General features: G+C 39.5%; 1 protein-coding gene across 3 annotated transcripts in view; it reads left to right on the top strand.

Moving 5' to 3' along the window:
• The window catches only part of LYST (lysosomal trafficking regulator), a 249,598-nt gene that overhangs the window by 82,707 nt on the left and 145,580 nt on the right, over positions 1 to 21,311 (top strand). For 2 of the 3 annotated variants that reach the window (XM_066382725.1, XM_066382706.1), the window contains exons 12-19: positions 1,306 to 1,450; positions 2,797 to 2,970; positions 7,129 to 7,289; positions 8,480 to 8,670; positions 11,615 to 11,860; positions 15,251 to 15,424; positions 16,644 to 16,793; positions 17,798 to 17,935. In XM_066382725.1, the coding sequence (XP_066238822.1) occupies positions 1,306 to 1,450; positions 2,797 to 2,970; positions 7,129 to 7,289; positions 8,480 to 8,670; positions 11,615 to 11,860; positions 15,251 to 15,424; positions 16,644 to 16,793; positions 17,798 to 17,935 (1,379 nt within the window). Of the gene's footprint in view, positions 1 to 1,305; positions 1,451 to 2,796; positions 2,971 to 7,128; positions 7,290 to 8,479; positions 8,671 to 11,614; positions 11,861 to 15,250; positions 15,425 to 16,643; positions 16,798 to 17,797; positions 17,936 to 21,311 lie in introns of all 3 variants that reach the window. The other variant, XM_066382715.1, reaches the window with a different exon arrangement.

The following is a 21,311-nucleotide window of genomic DNA, read 5'->3' as shown; positions in this document are numbered from 1 at the left end:
CGATAAAAGAATCATGGCACAGCCTGACCAGGCAGTGGCGTAGTGGATAGAGCGTCGGACTGGATCATAGAGGACCCAGGTCCGAAACCCCGAGGTCACATGCTTGAGTGCAGGCTCATCTGGTTTGAGCAAAGCTCACCAGCTTGAGCCCAAGGTTACTTGCTTGAGCAAGGGGTCACTCGCTCTGCTGTAGCCCCTAGGTCAAGGCACATATGAGAAAGCAATCAATGAACAACTAAGGTGCCACAACAAAGAATTGATACTTCTCATTCCTCTCCCTTCCTGTCTGTCTGTCCCTGTCTCTCCCTCTCTCTCTCTCTCTCTCTCTCTCTCTCTGTCACACACACACACAAAAGAATCATGGCACAGATGTTAAGAGTTTACTGCAATGACATCACAGTTCGTATGTTTATTCCTGTAGTTAGCCCTTAGTTATCTATTTTAAAACAGTTAACAACTTTTAATGTGCTTGATTACTGTTTTCATTCCTAGTGCTTTTTTTGGAGTTAATTAACATGTAAACTTTGAAAATACTATTGCTCTGACTTTGGGCGAGGGGTATGCAACATAATTTAATGACAAAATAACCTAGACATGTTTTCTTTGAATATATGTACCCTGATTTATTAATGTCATCCCATTACCATTAATAAAAATTTATTTAAAAATAAAAAAATAAAAAAAATAAAAATTTCCATGATTTAAAAAAAAAAAAAAAAAAGAAAATACTATTGCTTGGGACAGGCTAGGTTGAGACATTCTGAATAATTTGCTACAAATGATCAAGCCATGCTTTATATTCTTTTCTTTTATTTTTTTGTATTTTTCTTTTTTTATTTTATTTTCTTTTATTTATTTATTTTCATTTTTCCGAAGCTGGAAACGGGGAGGCAGTCAGACAGACTCCCGCATGCGCCCAACCAGGATCCACCTGGCATGCCCACCAGGGGGCAATGCTCTGCCCATCTTGAGGCATCATTCTGCCGTAATCGGAGCCATTCTAGTGCCTGAGGCAGAGGCCACAGAGCCATCCTCAGTGCCCGGGGAAACTTTGCTCCAGTGGAGCCTTGGCTGCGGGAGGGGAAGAGAGAGACAGAGAGGAGGGAGAGGGGGAGGGGGGGAAAAGCAGATGGGCGCTCCTCCTGTGTGCCCTGGCTGGGAATTGAACCCGGGACTCCTGCATGCCAGGCCGATGCTCTACCACTGAGCCAACTGGCCAGGGCACTTTATATTCTTTTAAATTCACTTTTCCACTCAATTTTTATCAGCTGCTTTACTGATCATTCTAACATCTTTTTATCATAGAGAGCAACAGGCCAGAAGGTGCAGAGTACATAAATCCTGGTGAAAGGCTTGTAGAAGAAGGCTGTATTCACATGATTTCATTGGGATCCAAAGCGTTGATGATCCAAGTGTGGGCCGATCCCCACACCAGCATGTTCATCTTTCGGTATTGATTATTCCCAACCCTATGTGTAGATCATGTGTTTAAATAGTTTGTGTTAGAGACATAAGTGTGAAATCTGCTAATAAAGGTCATTACAGCAAAACAAAAATCTTATTAAAAAGGAGATACATTCTAACAGTTATTAATACCACATTTGCAACAAACATATTCTATCTAAAAACCTATAATTAAACTCCAAAGTAAATTATCTTGTTAATATCAGACAGTGATTTTCCATGAAGATTATATATTTAATAGCTTTTATGTAATAAGCTTAAGAGGTTGCTATCTTGTCCCTTTTACCTTGTTATCTAGTTTAGATATGTCTTTTATTTGTATTGAATATAAATAGTATGAGACTGGTTTTTTTGTTGTTTGTTTGTTTTTTTGTATTTTTCTGAAGCTGGAAACGGGGAGAGACAGTCAGACAGACTCCCGCATGCGCCCGACCGGGATCCACCCGGAACGCCCACCAGGGGCGACGCTCTGCCCACCAGGGGGCGATGCTCTGCCCCTCCGGGGCGTCGCTCTGCTGAGACCAGAGCCACTCTAGCGCCTGGGGCAGAGGCCAAGGGGCCATCCCCAGCGCCCGGGCCATCTTTGCTCCAATGGAGCCTTGGCTGCGGGAGGGGAAGAGAGAGACAGAGAGGAAGGAGGGGGGGTGGAGAAGCAAATGGGCGCTTCTCCTATGTGCCCTGGCCGGGAATCGAACCCGGGTCCCCCGCACGCCAGGCCGACGCTCTACCGCTGATCCAACCAGCCAGAGCCGAGACTGTTTTTATAAAACTTAAACTAAATAAACAATATGTTATTTAGGGATAGATGCTTTGTGAAGGTTATAAAAGTTTCTAGGTACTGTAAATATATATATATATATGTATGTGTGTGTGTGTGTATGTATATATATATATATATATATATATTACATCCTGATTTTCTCAGCCGTTCCTCAAAGTAGATTAGACCTCTAATACATTCTGGCATTTAGGCATTTATGTACAATACATATTCTTTTTTTTGAACTGAATATTACATTGTAATATCTAAAAAGTCAATGTCTATAAATAGTAATGATAACATTATTTTTGAAAATTGAATTCTGAAAATTAATGCCTAAACTATTAACACTAGCAAATGAGCTTAATCTATTTTAGTTCAGGAATTGAGGTAAAAATATAATAAAATCAGATTATGATATAAAATAAAGACCTACTGACTTTTTAATTAGTTTAAAAATAGAACTGATTTTTTAATCTCATATATCTACAGTTTTAATTGTAATACATGTGTTGAATACTGAGATCTGAAATTCCATGTTTTCAATCTACACCTCTTCTTTCCCTATGTAGTGTGTGTGTGGATTCAAATGATGATACGAAAGCTGTTTTACTAGCTCAGGCGGAATCGCAGGAAAATGTTTTTCTCTCAAGTAAATGGCAACATTTAGTTCTCACCTACTTACAGCAGCCCCAGGGGAAAAAGAATATTCATGGGGAAATCTCCATGTGGGTCTCTGGACAGAGGTATGAAACATTTTCAGTGAACACTTACTAACCCTCAGTTACAATTTTAAGGTTATTCTGTTACAGCTTTTAAAACAGATTACAGAAAACTATAGATAAAATTTATTATATATTAACATAGGAACCTGGTCAGAGTTCGATATTTTGCTATTTATCATTTCCATACAAAATTAATTTCCCTTATTAGTAGTTGTTGAAAATTAATATTTGGGTTCAGGGGAGCAGTACAGAAATTGGACACTTAAACATGTACCTGTATATGGAATATATATTAGATCAAGGAACTATAATTTGGTCCTTCAAGCCCATATAATATAAAATTAATTCAGAAGAATTGTTTAAGTTAAGTGACTAATAAAGATAATACCTAAATTAAAATCAGAGATTCAAAGGAAATTAGAATGACTAAAGAAAAATATAAGCCAATGTATCAGGTCATAGATTAAGACAGGGCCCTAGAAATTTACCAGGTGACAGATTCAGGTGTAGTAAGTACTACAGGATTTTTACTGACCAGGAAAATTATGAATCAAGTTAATTAGAAAGAAATGTTTTCTGGAATATCTTAATGTAAAATGTAACCTTGAGAAAGCTACAAGATATTAGTGTTTGTTAGAGTTGGGAAGTGTTTTATTGAATGAAATACCATGAAAGAGGATACAGAATTGGAAACCAGAAGGGAAAATGAGTGGGCATGGCAAAGCTACCTGAATGCCATGATGGGGAGCCTGGATTTAATCAGTGGACCATAAAGCATTGCATACCTGTTGTGTTGCAGAACTTTTTATAGTCTCCCAATTCTCGCAAAAATACCTCCAAATAGATTAGACCACAGAAATAAATAATACACCCTTTGCACAAATTAACCTCTTTTCATCCATTCATTTGTTCATCCACACATATTTTTTGAGGAATTACTCTGTGTGTGTGTGTGTGTGTGTGTGTGTGTGTGTGTGTGTGTGTGTGTGTGTAGCATGTGCTATGTTAGACTGGGGGCAGTGGTAAACGGGTCAGCCATGTCCTGTGCCTTTTTGACCTCACAGTCTAATGAGAAGACAGACAACAGCAAACACAGTTAAATGAATACATACAAATTGTGGCAAATACCAAGAAGGTAACAAACAGGTCCTGGACAGAAAATGCCAAGTCTGCCACTTCAGAGAGGTGATTCAGGGAAGGTGTCTCCCGGAACAGAGTATTCAAGCTGACACTGGGAGAGGAGATGGGCCATCATGAGCTGGGGGGAGGCCAAGCGTTCAGGCAGAGGAAGGGCATCCAGAATCTAGGGGAGAGGCTGCAGCATGAGAGGAAGGCTGGAGAAAGGGCTCGCAATGCCTGTAGTATATAGCCAGTCCCGCTGTCGGCCACAGTTGGGAACAGGCTGTGGAAATAAAACCAATGGCTTTGTTTTTGTTTATTAATACATAAAACACATTATTGAAGCTTAATTTCCATATGCTAAATAAATTATTTTCTGATAATTTCTCAGTCTTCACAACTGCCTAAGCCTGAATGGCAGCTGGCAGCCAACCAGAAAATTTGTTTCCAGAACCTTGCAGTAGGTGGGATAGAGCTGGGGACGCAGCTGTTAGTAGAGAGACCCTTTTTTTTTAACACTCTCCTCCTCACTTCTGAACTCTCAGTGTATGCCTGGCGACCTCCTTTAGTCCTCCTATCAACCCTGTGAAGGAGGTATACTGTTCTATTTTACATGTGCGGCACCTGAGACCCAGAGTGGGAAAAGTACTGGCCCAAAGTCATGGCACCAATAAGGTGCCATGACCCTAGATAGTGCCAACACGTTTAAACTCTAGTTTTTACTCCCCCTCCAGCCTTTTTCTGAGTCAGGCCAGCTGACAGGTGCAGGAATCATGAACTAATTATTAGACGTGTAGAGTGAGCGTTAGGTGTTCATTGAGGGCATTTCTGAAGTTAATGGCACAGTCACTTGAGTTACATGCCCCTATGTTTTACCCACCCACTTATTTCTTTCTACATGACTGTTAAGGAATGTTCTGCCATTTGATACAAGTTAATTTCTCTTAATAGAGCAGTGAGCAAGTGACCAAGGGCAAATATATTATTCCATTGATTGAAATTTGATACTATCTTTATCACTTAATTTTTTTTCTTTTTTTTTTCAGTGAGAGGAGGGGAATAGAGACAGACTCCCTCGTGAGCCCTGACTGGGATCCACCCAGCAAGCCCACTAGGGGGCAATGCTCTGCCCATCAGGGGCGTTGCTGTGTTGCTCTGTAACCAAGCTCTTTTTAGCACCTGAGGCAGAGGCCATGGAGCCATCCTCAGCACCCAGGGCCAACTCACTCCAATTGAGCCATGGCTGCAGGCGGAGAAGAGAGAGAGAGAGAGAGAGAGAGAAGCAAGAGGAGGAAGGTTGGAGAAGTATACTGCTCACAAAAATTAGGGGATATTTCAAAATGAATATGAAGTGACAAAATATCCCCTAACTTTTGTGAACAGTGTAGATGGGTGTTTCTCCTATGTGCCCTGACCTGGTATCAAACCCAGGACATCCACATACCAGATCATTACTCTACCACTGATCTAACTGGCAAGGGACTATCTTTATAACTTTCAAAACTAATAGAGGCCCTGGCCAGTGGTTCAGTGGATAGAGTGTTGGTTCAACATATGGACTTCTTGGGTTCAATTCCCAGCTAAGGCACACATGAAAAGTGACCATGTGCTTCTCCCCTCTCCTCCTCCTCCTTCTCTCCCTCTTCTTTTCCTATAGCCAGTGACTCAATTGGTTCGAGTGTGGCCCTGGGCACTGAGGATAGCTCCCACAACACACAGGCTTAGAAAATAGCTTGGAACTGGAGTATTGGCGCCAGGTAGGGGTTGCCAGGTGGTTCCTGGTCAGGGCACATGTGGGAGTCTGTCTCCTTATCTCCCCTCCTTTCATCTTAGAAAAGCCCAAAAAACTAATAGAATAATTTTTACAAATAATGCATTTTAAGAGGCCATTTTAATAATCATATTGACACTGAGAAACAGCTTACTAATATTTTCTATTCATTTTATTGATATTTAATGTACACCACACATGTGATAGGAATATACAGTACATAGTAGATACTGAATATTTGTTGAATTCATCTTGCACTGATCATGCTGTGCAATAAGGTTTCTTTACCCTTAAAAACTATTTTATATTGTCATAGTGCCTCCAGGTGTCAGTATGTTTCAGTCGTGAGCCATTTTTGGTTCAAGAAAGAGATGCTTGGAATGCATGTAATGGAAGTTACCTCTAATGTTGTGTGTCATTTAAGCCTTAATTTAAAAAAGAAGTTATCTCGCATATTTAAGAATTCTCCTATAAAATAGTGAAATTTACGTTAAATATGAAACACAAAGCCATAGAGGAAAGTTTTTACATAAATATATACCAAGTAGACTTTCTTATTAAGAGCTAACCAGATTAGCTTATTCAAAGTCTTTATCTTAGTCACACACTTTGCCTTTATAAATTACTTCATTTTATCTTTATATAGAATTTAAAACATTCCTAAAATAGGGGTAGAGCCAGACACTCTGTAGGTTCAAGTAGATGATGAAGTCCTCCCATCATGTTTCTCTATGGGAAAGCCTTAGTTTACCTTTTCCTATAAGGATTCCTGTAAAAAACAAGAGACTAATCAAAATCACTGTAATGACTTAGCATTGAAAAAAAACAAAATGCAAGAAAGCACCAGTATTTCAGTGGCTAGTCGAAGCAAAACCTGAAGTGGTATTTTTTTTCTGAATTGTCTTTGAAGACCCATAGGGGACCTGAGATTTTAGACATTGTTTACCACAATGGGACATTTCTTGGTAAAATTAGGGTGGTTGTGTCTGAAAACCAGGAAGGTGCAAATGCAGAAGTCAAATAGCAAAGAAAACTTGCAGCAAATGTCAGGTCACTCCAGGGCCTGGCGCAGGGTCTGCAGGCATCTGTTCTCCCCAGATTCTGGGACATGTGGACAGCAGCACCTCAGAACGACAAACAGAATCAGTTCTCTTTCACCCCATCACCAACTCTTTGATACTGGACCAAGAAAATTGTCCAAAAATCTCCCATTATCAAACACTCATAGTTTAAAAATGCTTAGTACTAGTCCTCACTGAAGTACTTGATTTCACTTGGTTTTAATGTAGGAAACCTGATGTTACTTTGGATTTTATGCTTCCAAGAAAAACAAGTTTGTCATCTGATAGCAATAAAACATTTTGCATGATCGGCCATTGCTTGTCATCCCCAGAAGAGTGTTTGCAGCTGCCTGGAAAATGGGACTTGGGAAATTTGCTTCTGTTCAATGGTATGTTTTCCCTTCAAAGCATTTCCAGATTTTTCTTTCAGTTAATAAGTCTTAAACTAAATAAATTATCCTGGATAAAATATTAATTCCTATTTCTTTAATTGTGCTTAATAAGTACTGGATTTCCTAGATTTCAAGATGACTTTTAAAATATTTTAACATTTTTATAATCTAGATGTTTCTTATCATTGATATCTACATTTAATGCAGTGGTATACTTCCTACCTCCCCCTCCCCTCCCCAAAGAAGTTTATATTAAATCAACTTTATTTTACAATCCTGGAAAATACAGTATTATGACAGGTAAACTTAGAATGGTTGTGTCTTTTACTTATTATTTCAATGTAGTCTATAAAAATAACTAAGTTTATGAAAAAAAGGAAATACATGATTTAAAAAATACATCATTAAACCTAATACATAGTAAGTAGCATTCAGACTGATTATTGAATAAATGAATGGATGGAAGCAATAAAAGTAATAATTCACATTTTATTTATTTATTTATTTATTTATTATTATTTTTTTTTTTTTGGTATTTTTCTGAAGCTGGAAACGGGGAGAGACAGACAGACCCCGCATGCGCCCGACCGGGATCCACCCGGCACGCCCACCAGGGGCGACGGCTCTGCCCCTCCGGGGCGTCGCTCCGCTGCTACCAGAGCCACTCCAGCGCCTGGGGCAGAGGCCAAGGAGCCATCCCCAGCGCCCGGGCCATCTTTGCTCCAATGGAACCTCGGCTGCGGGAGGGGAAGAGAGAGACAGAGAGGAAGGAGAGGGGGAGGGATGGAGAAGCAGATGGGCGCTTCTCCTGTGTGCCCTGGTCGGGAATCGAACCCGGGACTTCTGCACACCAGGCCAACACTCTACCACTGAGCCAACCGGCCAGGGCCTCACATTTTGTTTTAAAAAGGAATTTACTGATGTATACTTTACGTTTATTGAAAAGCAAAACAAAACAAAATACCCTGTTTTCTAATTTAAGGAGCAGATAGAAACTTCATGATTTTATTTTATCAAGAGTTAACTTTATATGTATTAATTCATCTTCCATCAATTTGGAAATTTAATCAATTTCATAAGATATGAACAACTGAAATGATCTGGCATAAAAAAATTCTTGGTTTCTTGCTTGTGGAAAATTCTGATTAGAATGTTTCAAATAAGTGACTTTATTTTTCTTTACTCAGGAGCTAAGATTGGCTCACATGAGGCCTTTTATCTATATGCTTGTGGACCCAACCATACATCGATAATGCCTTGTAAATATGGCAAGCCTCTGAATGACTACTCCAAGTATATTGACAAAGAAATTTTGCAATGTGAACAAGTCAGAGAACTTTTTATGACCAAGAAAGATGTGGACATTGGTCTCTTAATTGTAAGTTTTCATTTTAATATTAACTTTATAGTAACTGTACCTGTATATGTTTCTTGAACATGTAATTAGGTATGAATTAGATGTCTAATGTTTCTCTTTTCTGTTTCTCAACAATTTCTTTCCTCAGAATATGTTTTTTCTGAAAAAAATTGAAGTACATTGACTTTAGAAATTGTTTTCTTTTCAAATTTTCACCCCCTTTTCCTTGGAACATTTGTTTACTAAGTATCAGTTTAATTTAGTTGATACTATCAGTCATTCAAGAAAAATGTTTATAATGTATTCAAAATATAACACATTAGCCTAAAAATAGTGCTTATTTTTTTCCTTTCAATACTTAATAATAAAGGCTGTGTTTTATATTAGTTTTAACTTCATATATTCAGATTTTGGAATATTTTTTCTTTAGTATCAGTAACAACTAGGAATTTTGCTTTCAAAATATTGTTAACTCTGCTTATATGAGACTCAGATTGCTTTTCATGTATTCTAATATTTTGTTATACTAATGTATACTTTAGGAGCTTGTGAAGAATGTTTCTCATTAGTAACTGGAAATCTGAGCCTTCATAGTCTCTTAGATCTGTAAACTGGTCAATGTGGCCTTCACACTGTGTCCTTTCTTGTCTTCCTTCTTAGGAGAGATAGTTACAGGGCAGAGAGATTTCTCACTGAATGAAGCTACTGTTTTGGAATATATTTTGTTGTTGTTAATGAGGTATATATTTCACAATTAAAAGAAATTATATTTTAAAGCTACAACATTTGACAAAAGTTAAGAAGAAATTCTAGTAGATATTTTGTAAAACATTTATGTCTTAGGTGGTATTAAATACATATCTGTGGCAAAGTAGATGTAGAGTAGATACCTGTGGACTTTAACTAAAGGTCTGGCATACAACCTTCTTCTTTTCTTTCTTTCTTTTTTTTTTTTTTTTGCATTTTTCCGAGGCTGGAAACAGGGAGGCAGTCAGACAGACTCCCGCATGCGCCCTACTGGGATCCACCCGGCATGCCCACCAGGGGGCGATGCTCTGCCCTCCGGGGTGTTGCTCTGTTGCAACCAGAGCCATTCTAGTGCCTTTGGCAGAGGCCATAGAGCCATCCTCAGTGCCCAGGTCATCTTTGCTCCAGTGGAGCCTTGGCTGCGGGAGGGGAAGAGAGAGACAGAGAGGAAGGAGAGGGGGAGGGGTGGAGAAGCAGATGGACGCTTCTCCCGTGTGCCCTGGCCAGGAATTGAACCTGGGACTCCTGCACACCAGGCCAACGCTCTACCACTGAGCCAACCGGCCAGGGCCTACAACCTTTTTCTACCTAAGGGGTATTTAATTTTTAATAATGGGGGCGTTTGAGGTCCTGAGTGAGTGAGTGGTCAGGCTGCGGTGGTTCCTCCTGGCGCGGTGTTGTCAGGTGGGACTATTCAGGTACACAGGCATCCTCTCAGGTTTCTGACGGAGACAACACAGGTTTAAAAGTTTGTTTTACCAGCATAATCATTTACAGTAGATATCGTAGTCAGTTTACTTGGTATGCAGATATGCTATATAGTGTTTTACCAAGCTATTTAATTGCCACGGGTTGAAAATGACCAAAGCCCAAGGCCCCTTCGGGTTCTGTGAGAAGACACTGAATGGGCAGGTCGTGATTTCCCTAAGCACACACTCCCCCCCAGTGCATTTTGCATTTTAAATTTACCATAATTATTAGAGTGGTCCCCACCATCCTGTCTGTGGTTTCACTTTCATAGTTTCAGTTACCTACAGTCAGTCACAGTCCAAAAATAGTAAATGGAAAAATTCCAAAAATAAGCAATTTATAGGTTTTAAATTGTGTTCTATTCTGAGTAGCATGACGAAGTTTCATGCAATCCTGCTCCGTGCTGCCCGGGGAGTGAATCTCCCCTTTGTCCAGCATCTCTGCTGTAGATGCTATCTGCCTGTTAGTCCCATAGTAGCTCCCGATGTGACCATATCAACTGTCTGTCACAGTATTGCAGTGCTAGTGTTCAAATCACCCTTATTTTACTTAACAATGGCCCAAAGCCATTTACATAACTTATTACAGTATGTTGTTAGGTGTTCTATTTTATTAGTTATTGTCAATCTCTTACTGTGCCTAATATATAAATTAAACTTTATTATAGGTGTGTATGTATAGGAAGAACACAGTATATATAGAGTTTGGTACTGTCCATGCTTTCAGGCATCCAATGGGGGTCTTGGGGTATCTCCCCAGTGGATAAGGGGTGATGACTATAGTTAATAGAAGCTTGACAGGGAGTCAGAAGCTGACGGAAATTACCCTCTGTGTGGGATAAATATTGAAAGTTCTACTCAATTTTAGGTGGGCTGATAGTCTGGGATTTTATTCTAATACTAAGCAATATCTGATTTTAGAGTTACTTTTTAAAATTTTTATTAAATTTATTGGGTTGACATTGGTTAATGAAATTATATAGGTTTCAAGTATGATTCTATAATACGTCATCTCTATATTGCATATTTGTAGAGTCACTTTTAAATTCAAGCTCATGAGTAAATTGAAAAGGAAAAAATTGAATACATTGATTCTGAATTCCCATCTTCATAGGGTTGAAAGATTGGTCAATATTTATGTGCAAAGAATAGCACATGGCATGTAATATATGTGGTATAAGATATAGCTGTTGTTAGTGATGATAGTGTAATTTCATGTTTATTTTAAAGTGAGCAAAGCTGGAATATCTCAGCCTCGATGTGGTTTATAATGTGATAACTGCTAAATGAGACGTGTTCCTTTGTGGGGAGCCACCTTGCGTCTCAGTTTCATCTTTGTTTAATGTAATATCTGTCTCTTAAACAAAGAAAAAACTTGTTGGGTGTCTTTTTAATTTGGAGTATTTATTTGCTAGTTGATAACTTTTTAAACTTTGTTTTGTTACTGAGGGAAAATATTTGTGTTTCAGGAAAGCCTTTCTGTTGTTTATACAACTTGTTGTCCTACTCAGTACACCATCTATGAGCCAGTTATTAGACTTAAAAGTCAAGTGAAAGCCCAACCTTCTCAAAGACCTTTCAGCTCCAAAGACATTCAGAGCATCTCACTGGAACTAAATCATTTGAAGAATATCCTACCTACTGAGTGTAAAACAGTCCAAGGCATTCTGCATGAGATTGGGGGAACCGGAATATTTGTGTTTCTCTTTGCAAGGGTAAGAATCATCAATTATCATTTTCACTAAAGAGAAACTTTTCATTATTGCTAAAAATTTTAGGGTCTTTTTTTGGTTACAAAAAAAGCTAAACAACTATATTAAACTTTTAATATAAAAAAATCACATTATATAAGGTGTCATCAAGCTTTCTGCCACATATAGTTAATGTCTTTTTTTAATTAATGAAGATTTTAGAAGTTTTATTTTATCCTGAAATGTAATTATAGTAATTAAATGTTAAATTATAAGATTAAAATTCCCTATGAGGAAAAAAAATTATGCTGTAGTAACAATATAGAAGAAATGTATTCTTTAAAATGAAGTTTGTGAAATTTATTTTTCCCTTGAAGCTTCCAGATGTATGGAAAAAAACAAGGGTCAGCAAATAAGTACAAAAAATAATTTATTTGGGTTTGAAGTTTGTTTTTTTTAAAGAGAAGAAGAAATATAAAAAGTTTGACTCGTGGTGTGAATGCTATATTAGAATAAATTGTTTAGTTGTTTAATTATCTGTTTCATTTAGCCATCTGAGGGCAGGGGGAATATCTTTCCTGAAGTAGGTAGACAGTCATAAGTTTGTATTGACTGTTTTAGGAATGGCTGAAATTCAAAGTGGGGGATTCAAATGCTCTCACTTTGTTATAAACCATTTCTGCTTCCTGGGCCTTTGTACCTTTGTTTAACCAAAGCAGCCCTGAGCATCTTTCATCTTCAGACTCTTATCCCAAAATATAACTTCTGTAACATTATTAAAATTTTAGCCTCCCTACCTGGCTTTCTCTCTTTAATGGAACCATTTTTTTTAAATTAGTTTTGCAGTAAGGAATAGATCAGTGTTTGTTGTTACTGTTCTTATAAATGCTTTGTTAGCATTTGGCTCACCATACCCAGCTGTCTTTCCCCTCCTCCTCTGACTTTTTCAGACTTTTATTTTGCATTGAGTATCTAGTTGAAGACCCACACTGGTGTTTTAAAAGTAAAAGCTCTTGCCTGACCAGTTGGTGGCGCAGTGGATAGAGCATCGCACTGGGATGTGGAGGACTCAGTTTCTAAACCCCAAGGTCGCCAGCTTGAGCGTGGACTCATCTGGTTTGAGTAAGACTCACCAGCTTGAGCCCAAGGCCACTGGCTTGAGTAAGGGGTCACTCGGTTTGCTGTAGCCCCCCGGTCAAGGCACATACGAGAAAGCAATCAATGAACAACTAAGGTGTTGCAAAGAAGAATTGATGCTTCTCATCTCTCTCCCTTCCTGTCTGTCTGTCCCTATCTGTCCCTCTCTCTGTGTTGTCTCTGTCTCTGTCACAAAATAAAAATTAAAAATAATTAAAAAAATAAAAGTAAAAGCTCTTCATTGAACTCCTCGTCGGTTTTTTTTAAGTGAGAAGAGGGGGTATAGTAAGACAGACTCCGCATGTGCCCTGACAGGGATCCACCTGGCAATCCCATCTGGGGCAGATGCTCAAGTACCAAGCCATTTTTAATAGCTGATGCTGACGCACTCAGGCCACCCAAGCTATCCTCAGTGTCTGGGACTGACACCTGAATCAATCAAGCCACTGGCTACAGCAGGAGAAAAGGGAGAAATGAGAAAGAGGGCGGGGGAGAAGCAGATGGTCAATTCTTCTGTTTGCCCTGATGGGAATTGAACATGGGACATCCATATACCTGGCTGACACTTTATCCACTGAGCCACTGGCGAGGGCCAACCTCATCAACATTTTGTGCTCTACTGTTATAGCTTGTATAATTTTAAAATGTATACCTTTAATGTTTCCTCTTTCATCGTTATTGAATATAAATTTGTTATGACCACTGCTACTTAGTGACTAGATCCTTAGAGAAAATAGTTAATTTTTAAACTCATTTAAGACTTTCAAAGTATGTTTCCACCTTTAAAGTTTAGAAACCCTGTTTAGTAACTTTCCTCCTCCCTCCAAAAATGAAAGGCAGTCTCCTGAAAAATCCTATTGCATAGCCTAGCCTTTGAGCCTGACTTCCCCCATTCAGCCAAACCAGCAGCCTGCCACAGCCTTCTACTTTCAGACCTTCACCCTCCCTTCTGCTGCCTCGATGTCCTAGGACAGGGGTCGGGAACCTTTTTGGCTGAGAGAACCATGAACACCACATGTTTTAAAATGTAATTCCGTGAGAGCCATACATTATGCATTATCCAATAAAAATTTGGTGTTGTCCCAGACGACAGCTGTGATTGGCTCCAGCCACCCGCAATCATGAACATGAGCGGTAGGAAATGAATGGATTTTAATACATGAGAATGTTTTATATTTTTTTTTTTTCATTTTTCTGAAGCTGGAAACTGGGAGAGACAGTCAGACAGACTCCCGCATGCGCCCGACCGGGATCCACCCGGCATGCCCACTATGGGGCGGCGCTCTGCCCACCAGGGGGCGATGCTCTGCCCATCCTGGGCGTCGCCATGTTGCGACCAGAGCCACTCTAGCGCCTGAGGCAGAGGCCACAGAGCCATCCCCAGTGCCCGGGCCATCTTTGCTCCAATGGAGCCTTGGCTGCGGGAGGGGAAGAGAGAGACAGAGAGGAAAGCGTGGTGGAGGGGTGGAGAAGCAAATGGGCGCTTCTCCTGTGTGCCCTGGCCGGGAATCGAACCCGGGTCCTCCGCACGCTAGGCCGACGCTCTACTGCTGAGCCAACCGGCCAGGGCTATATTTTTAACGTTATTTTTTTTTATTATTAAAGATTTGTCTGCGAGCCAGATGCAGCCATCAAAAGAGCCACATCTGGCTTGCGAGCCATAGGTTCCCGACCCCTGTCCTAGGACTTTGCTCTCTCCAGGCCAGCTTCTCTTGTGTGGGCTTCCTTGACCCAGGCAGAGTGGACTCAATAGTTTCTATGCCCTCGAGGCATTTGTATTGTCTCATTACCCTTTTATCATCATAATGTGTGTGTTTCTTACATGTAATAGTTGTGAGAAAGTATTGGTCAAATGGATGGGCAAGACCTAACCCATGGCATTTGTGCACACATCTCTTTTGACTAGGTGGTATACCCACTGGGGGCAGCTGTCATGCCTTTTACTCCTTTTAATCTCTCACAGCATGAACCAGAGCCTGTTTGTTCATTGACTATTAGCAAAAAATTGAGGCTTTAGTGACATTTTAGATCACTAATAAAATGCTATTGACTTCTTAGGTTGTTAATGCTATTTTAGTTCATTTATTATTTTAGAGACTAAAGAGCATGGAATTTGTCTTTCAGTTTTGTTTATGATTCTTAAATAACTACAAAATGTGAGCAATAAAAAATGAGCTTTCAAATGAAACTAATGGATTGCTTATATAATAGCAGATAATCACATGTTAAATTTTTACTCTCAACAAGTCAGAAAAAATAATATCCTTTTTTTTTTAGGTTGTGGAACTCAGTAGCTGTGAAGAAACTCAGGCATTAGCACTGAGGGTTATACTCTCATTAATTAAATACAACCAAGAGAGAATACATGAATTAGAAAATTGTAATGGGCTTTCCATGATTCACCAAGTATTGATCAAACAACAATGCACTGTAGGCTTTCACATTTTGAAGGTATGTGTTCATAAAGTTTATCTAATAGTTTCATGTGCAGTGATATTTCTTTATTAAAGTCTCCCAATAGTAGAGTTTGTGTTTCAGTTATTCTTGAAGTGGAGGAATTGCAAGTGTGAATTTAATCAAACTAAAATACTCTTCAGGTTTTTTCCATCATTTAAATAATTATATTTTACTTTTATTTGAAACATTTTAGAAGACTAAGAGAAAAAAATACACTCGTAGAATTTTTAGGTCTGGATGAGCCCAGCAGTGCTTCCTGGGCTGGCTTCTCACCCTCTAGGTGAGGGAAGCGAAACCCTGAGCAACGCTGCTGCTTCGGCTGCCTCAGCTCTCCAGACAGCTAAGGTGAAGCATTTCCCTGAGGCCGCAATGCTGCAGAGTTGGAGTGTTAAAGCCATTTTAGCTCTTATCATCCAGCTGTCATACTTAGATATCTTTCTAGCTAAAAGCAGTAACATTGGGGATGTATTTCTTTCTGAGGGTATAGTACCGAAGCAAAAGACACTGCCTCTCTACCTGTGCCTCTGCCCCAACTCTTCAGACTGTCAAGATTAAACATTTGTGGCATGAGTCCTTACCACTTTTTGGGACAGGTTTTGTAGCTTAACAGATTTATTGAATTTAAAAATACAAAAACAGCCTGCGGTGGCGCAACAGAGTGTCAACCTGGGATCCTGAGGACCCAGGTTTGAAACTCTGAGGTCACCAGTTTGAGAATGGGTTCATCTGGCTTGAGCGCAGGCTCACGAGCTTGAGTGTGGGGTCGCTGGCTTGAGCTCACGTCACCAGCTTGAGTATGGGATCATAGACATGACCCCATGGTCGCTGGCTTCAGCCCAAAGGTCAAACAACTAGGGTGCTGAAACTTCGAGTTTTGATGCATCTCATCTCTCTCCCTTTCTGTCTGTCTCTGTCTTTCTCTCTCTCTCTTGCTAAAAAAATAAAAAATAAAATAAAAAATCAGAATATGGTTTATCTTACCCCATGTTTGAAACTGAGTAATCCTGTACAAATATTTAGAAGTTTGTATAATATTTTCTAATTATTTGAACTGTTTTGCAAAACAAAGATACTTAGTGAAATTTTTAATTATTCACCAGTTTTCCTTTGAATTTAGTGTTATGATTGCTAAGATTGAAAGTTTAATGTATCTGTTGAATTTTGGGATTAATCTATTATTAATCCATCGTATGTTGATGCTCATTTTCCATAGACCCTTCTTGAAGGTTGCTGTGGTGAAGATATTCTTTCTATCAGTGAGAATGGAGAGTTTAAATTAGATGTGGAGTCTAAAGCTATAATCCAGGACGTTAAACTGCTTGAGGAGCTGCTGCTGGACTGGAAGATATGGAGTAAAGCAGAGGCATGTACTTTTTTTGTGGTAAAAACACATGACATAAATTTACCCTCTAATGATTTTTGAGCGTATAGCACAGTGTTAGCGATGTATACTTTGTTGTATAGCACTCCCTAGAACCTTGTCGTGTTGCTTCACTGAAGCTGTGCCCCCTGAACAATAACTCCCCGATCCTCCCTCCCCCCCAGTCCCTGTCAACCACTATTCTCCTTTGTGTCTGGGTGTTTCTTTTACTGGCTTAGATCATGCTCCATTTACATGGTATCATTCAGAATTTGTCTATGACTGGCTTGTCTCACTTAGCATGTCCTCAAGGTTTACCTATGTCATCGAATATGACAGTATTTTATTTACTTACTTATTTATTTTAAGTAAGAGGAGGGGAGATAGAGAGACAGACTCCCACATGCACCCTGACCAGGATTTACCCGGCATCTCCCGTCTGAGGCCAATGCTCAAATCAGCTGAGCTATCCTCAGCCCCTAAGGCCTATGCTCAGACCAGCCAATCCACTGGCTGCAAGAGGCGAAGAAAGAGAGAAGAGAGGGGACAGAGGAGAGAACAGATGGTCAATTATCCTATGTGTCCTGACTGGGAATCTAACCCAGATGTCCACACGCTGGGCCAAAGCTTTATCTACTGAGCCAGCGACCAGGGCCAATAATGTTTTTTGAAAATAAATTGTCAACAATTATGTTGAAAAGGTGTATTTCTCTACATTGAATAAATATCAAGATAATACACTTTTTGAAAATACTATCCATCATTTAATGCTGTAGGAATGTTAATGTTCTAAAGCACTTAATGTTATATTGCATTTAATATATGTGTTTAGAAATGATGTATTGAGAAAAAAAAAAAAATAGCCTGGGAGTAACGATTTTCAGACATATTTATTCTTTGGCCTGGAATTTATACACAGTGGTAAACAATATGTTGCAGGTCTTCTAGAAGCACCTAGCACATTCTTCAGCAACTGTATGCTGATTGGTATGTGTTTATCTTCCCAGCCAGGTGTTTGGGAAACTCTGCTGGCAGCTCTGGAAGTGTTCATCCGTGCAGACCACCAGCAGCAGTTGTTTAACATTAAGCAGTTACTGAATGCACGAGTCGTTCATCACTTTCTACTCACTTGTCAAGTTTTGCAGGTAATTTTCATGTAGTTTTACTTTTGGAGATATTCTTTGCAATTACATCTGTTTAGTAACCCAATACTATAGAATCAAATTTTTGTGGGACCTTCAATGAAATATTTCTCTTTTCTTTCTTCTCTTCTCTCCTGGATCCTTCTTCCAACAAATACTATGGGATTTCGCAATCCCTTTCTCTTATTGTTTGCTCTTCATATTGTCATTGTTCCTAACTCAGTTACACCACTGGATTTCTTAGGTGTTTCTTTTTGTTGGGATATAGTAATTTTGTGGTCTCTTGAACATCAGCAATAGTGAAAGTTTAACTTGTTCTGAGCTTTGCACAGGGTCAGTATTGTAGCCAATGAAGTTCATCTGAGACATGATTGTTGCTGACTAAACTGTGTTCCAAATTTCTTAAATAAAAAGGACAGCCCTTTTTTCCTTCCCCACTTTCACTCATTCTGCGCATATACAGTTTGTTAGTTTTATGTCAAATGTGACAATGTGGTTTATTTTCCTTTGTGGACCTCCTGAGAGCAGAGAAATGCTTTTGTTGCTCATACTGGAATACCAGTGCCTGGCACATTCAGGCATCAGTGTACAAGGTGTGGCAAAAGTAGGTTTACAGTTGTTTGTATGGAGAATAATACAGTAATTAATAAATAAAAGTACAAGAATAAACTCTGTTTTACATACTCACAACTCTAAACCTACTTTTGCCCCACCCTGTATTGAGTGAATATAGGAATCCTAAAAAAAACAAAATCACTATTGTCTTTCTTGTCCCCTGTAATAAATTAGACTTGTCTTCAGGAATATAATAAAGTGCACTCACACTCCTTGCTTACTGAATATTTTGTATATTATTTATACCTCAGTGGTCCTCTAAGTCACTTTCTTTGTATGTCCACTTTGAAACTTGTTGGTCAATTTTCAGTGAGTTTATCTGACTGTGTGAAGTACTTTTTTTTTTTTTAATTTTTCCATTGATTTAAGAGAGGGGTAGGGAAAGGAGAAGAGAGAAAGAAAAGCATCAACTCATTGTTACACCTAGTTGTTCCACTTAGTTGTGTACTCACTGATTGCTTCTCTTATGTGCCCTGACCAGGGTTAAACCTGTAAACTCTGGTGCCAGAATGATGCTTTATCCACCAAGCTACCTGGTCAAGAACTGACAGTGTGAAGTTCTTATTCAGTCATTCCATGTCAGAAAAGTAACACATAAATTTTTACATTTCAATATATATATTCTTTCTTTCATATCATTTCTAAAATGCTAGAAAAATCCACATACCAATCCTTTTCCTGTAAATTATATTTCTTCACCCTTCTTTATACAAAGAGCCTGTTAATCAAATTGACAGTTATTTAGTAAGACTAGCTTTGTGTTAGGTGTGATAGAAAGTTTATAGAGACATGAACTTAGTTGTTGCCTTTCAGGTCTCTCAGAGTATTTAAGGAAGATAATACTTGGGTGGTACATTGTCTGTGAGGCAGTCCTATTAGTACATGAGTGTAGTGTGGAGACCTGAACTTGGGTAATAAGAGTGGATGTGTACAAGTGGGGAGCAAATATGAAAGGGATGGATTCTGTTTAAGTAGAAGCTGCAGGAGAAGTATATCATGTAAGATTTTCCACTGGGAGATGAGAGGAATGATAGTATCATCCAAGAAAGAAGAATGAAACATGCTGTTTTTTGTCATTTTCACTTTCTGCATTTGAGATTATAGTGGACGTTTAGTGGCAGTGACCACTACACACGGAGATGTGCAAGGTGGGAAGTGGGGAGAGGATTAGAGAGCGAGGTTGGGGTTGGTCTGCACAGGTGAAGAGTGAAGCCATGGGGATAGATAGGCATTAAAAATAAACAAGCATGGTGAGAGAGTCATGCACTGCAGGAAACGTCCATCTCAAGATGTGAAGGACAAAGGAGCTATATAGAAAGAGATGTAGAAAAGAGTCCTCGAAGAGAGATTCTGCCCAGAAAGAGGCAGTGTCTATGCCAAATAATGTACAAAGTTCAAAGAACATGTAGACATAAGGGACTGCAAACTTGGCTGTTCTGAATGGCTGGCAGGATTTCAGAAGATGAGAAAGAGAGAGATGTCAGGGACTTTAGGCGGCACACGCAGTAGAATCATTGGAGGTGGTGAGAATAAATGATCAAAAAGTCCAGCAGCAAAAGGAGAAACAGAATATTAACAAAAGGGTCCCAGTCAGTCAAGTTTAGGTATTATGGTTGGGGTTTTTTTTGCTTTATTTTGTTTTTAATGAAATAGGATACCAGATCCTGGCTGTTTGGCTCAGTGGATAGAGTGTTGACCTGGCATATGGATGTCCCAGGTTTGATTCTTGGTCAGGGCACACATGAGAAGTGACCATCTGCTTATCTTCTCGTTCCTCTCCCCCATCTCTCCCTCTTCCCCACCCACCCCTCACAGCCAGTGACTCAATTAATTCAAGTATCTGCCCACAGAGCTGAGGACAGCTCGATTGCTCTAAGTGTGTTACCCTCAGCCACTAAAAATAGCTTGGTTTATTCAAATATCGGCCCTAGATGAGCATTGCCAGGTGGATCCCAGTTGGGGCACATGTGGGAGTCTGTCTGTGTCCCCCCTCTTACTTTAAAAAAAAAGAAAGAAATAGGATACCAGTGACTAGGTGTAAGGAGTCAATGGAAAGAGCAAGATTGAAGAAACACGGACTGGGATGGACTAGGAATGAGTGACTGAGGTGGTGACCAGGAGATTCAGGACAGTACAAGGGTGTGGTTTTAGAAAAAGGGCAACTGTTCATAGCAGAAACAGCACTGGACTGGAAGTCTGAGAATGCAGACAGGTGTTGTCATCCTGGCATAGCCACTGGCAGCTGGGAGACCTTGGCAAAGAGGTTCTGTGCTGCTTCTGTAGACTCCGTGTTCTCTTCTTGCATCTGAAGTAGTCAGACTAAACTGTTTCAAAGTCACCATCTAGAGTTTACATTTTCTGATTTAGCAAAACGCAGAGCAGATGAGGAAGAGCAGATACTGAGATGTACATTTGGACATGGGGAGAGGGAAGATGAGGAAGTTTTAACTCCCATAGCCTTCATCTAGAGGCTGTTACCCACCGGGGAGGTGAAATGGGAGAATATAACTTATTTATCTCCATCTTTACTTTTAGTAATTACTTGTTAGTCTGCCAGATCTCATTATTCCGGGCAGCAGCTGACACTACAGAAAGCAGAAGTCTGAGTTGTTGCCACACTACCTTCGTGTTTTCTGTATTTTTTAAGTTGTAACTACTTTGAGCCCTTGTGGTCTAGAATGAGAGATAAAACCAATCAGAGCTGCTGTGAGAAAGCACATTGTAAACTGGGGCATGCTGCGTTAATGCCATGATTTTGTTTATC

Source organism: Saccopteryx leptura, chromosome 1 (assembly GCF_036850995.1).
Source record: "Saccopteryx leptura isolate mSacLep1 chromosome 1, mSacLep1_pri_phased_curated, whole genome shotgun sequence".
In the NCBI taxonomy this organism is placed as follows: domain Eukaryota; kingdom Metazoa; phylum Chordata; class Mammalia; order Chiroptera; family Emballonuridae; genus Saccopteryx; species Saccopteryx leptura.
Note: the sequence above shows the minus strand (reverse complement) of the source record. Positions and strands in the feature narration are given on the sequence as shown.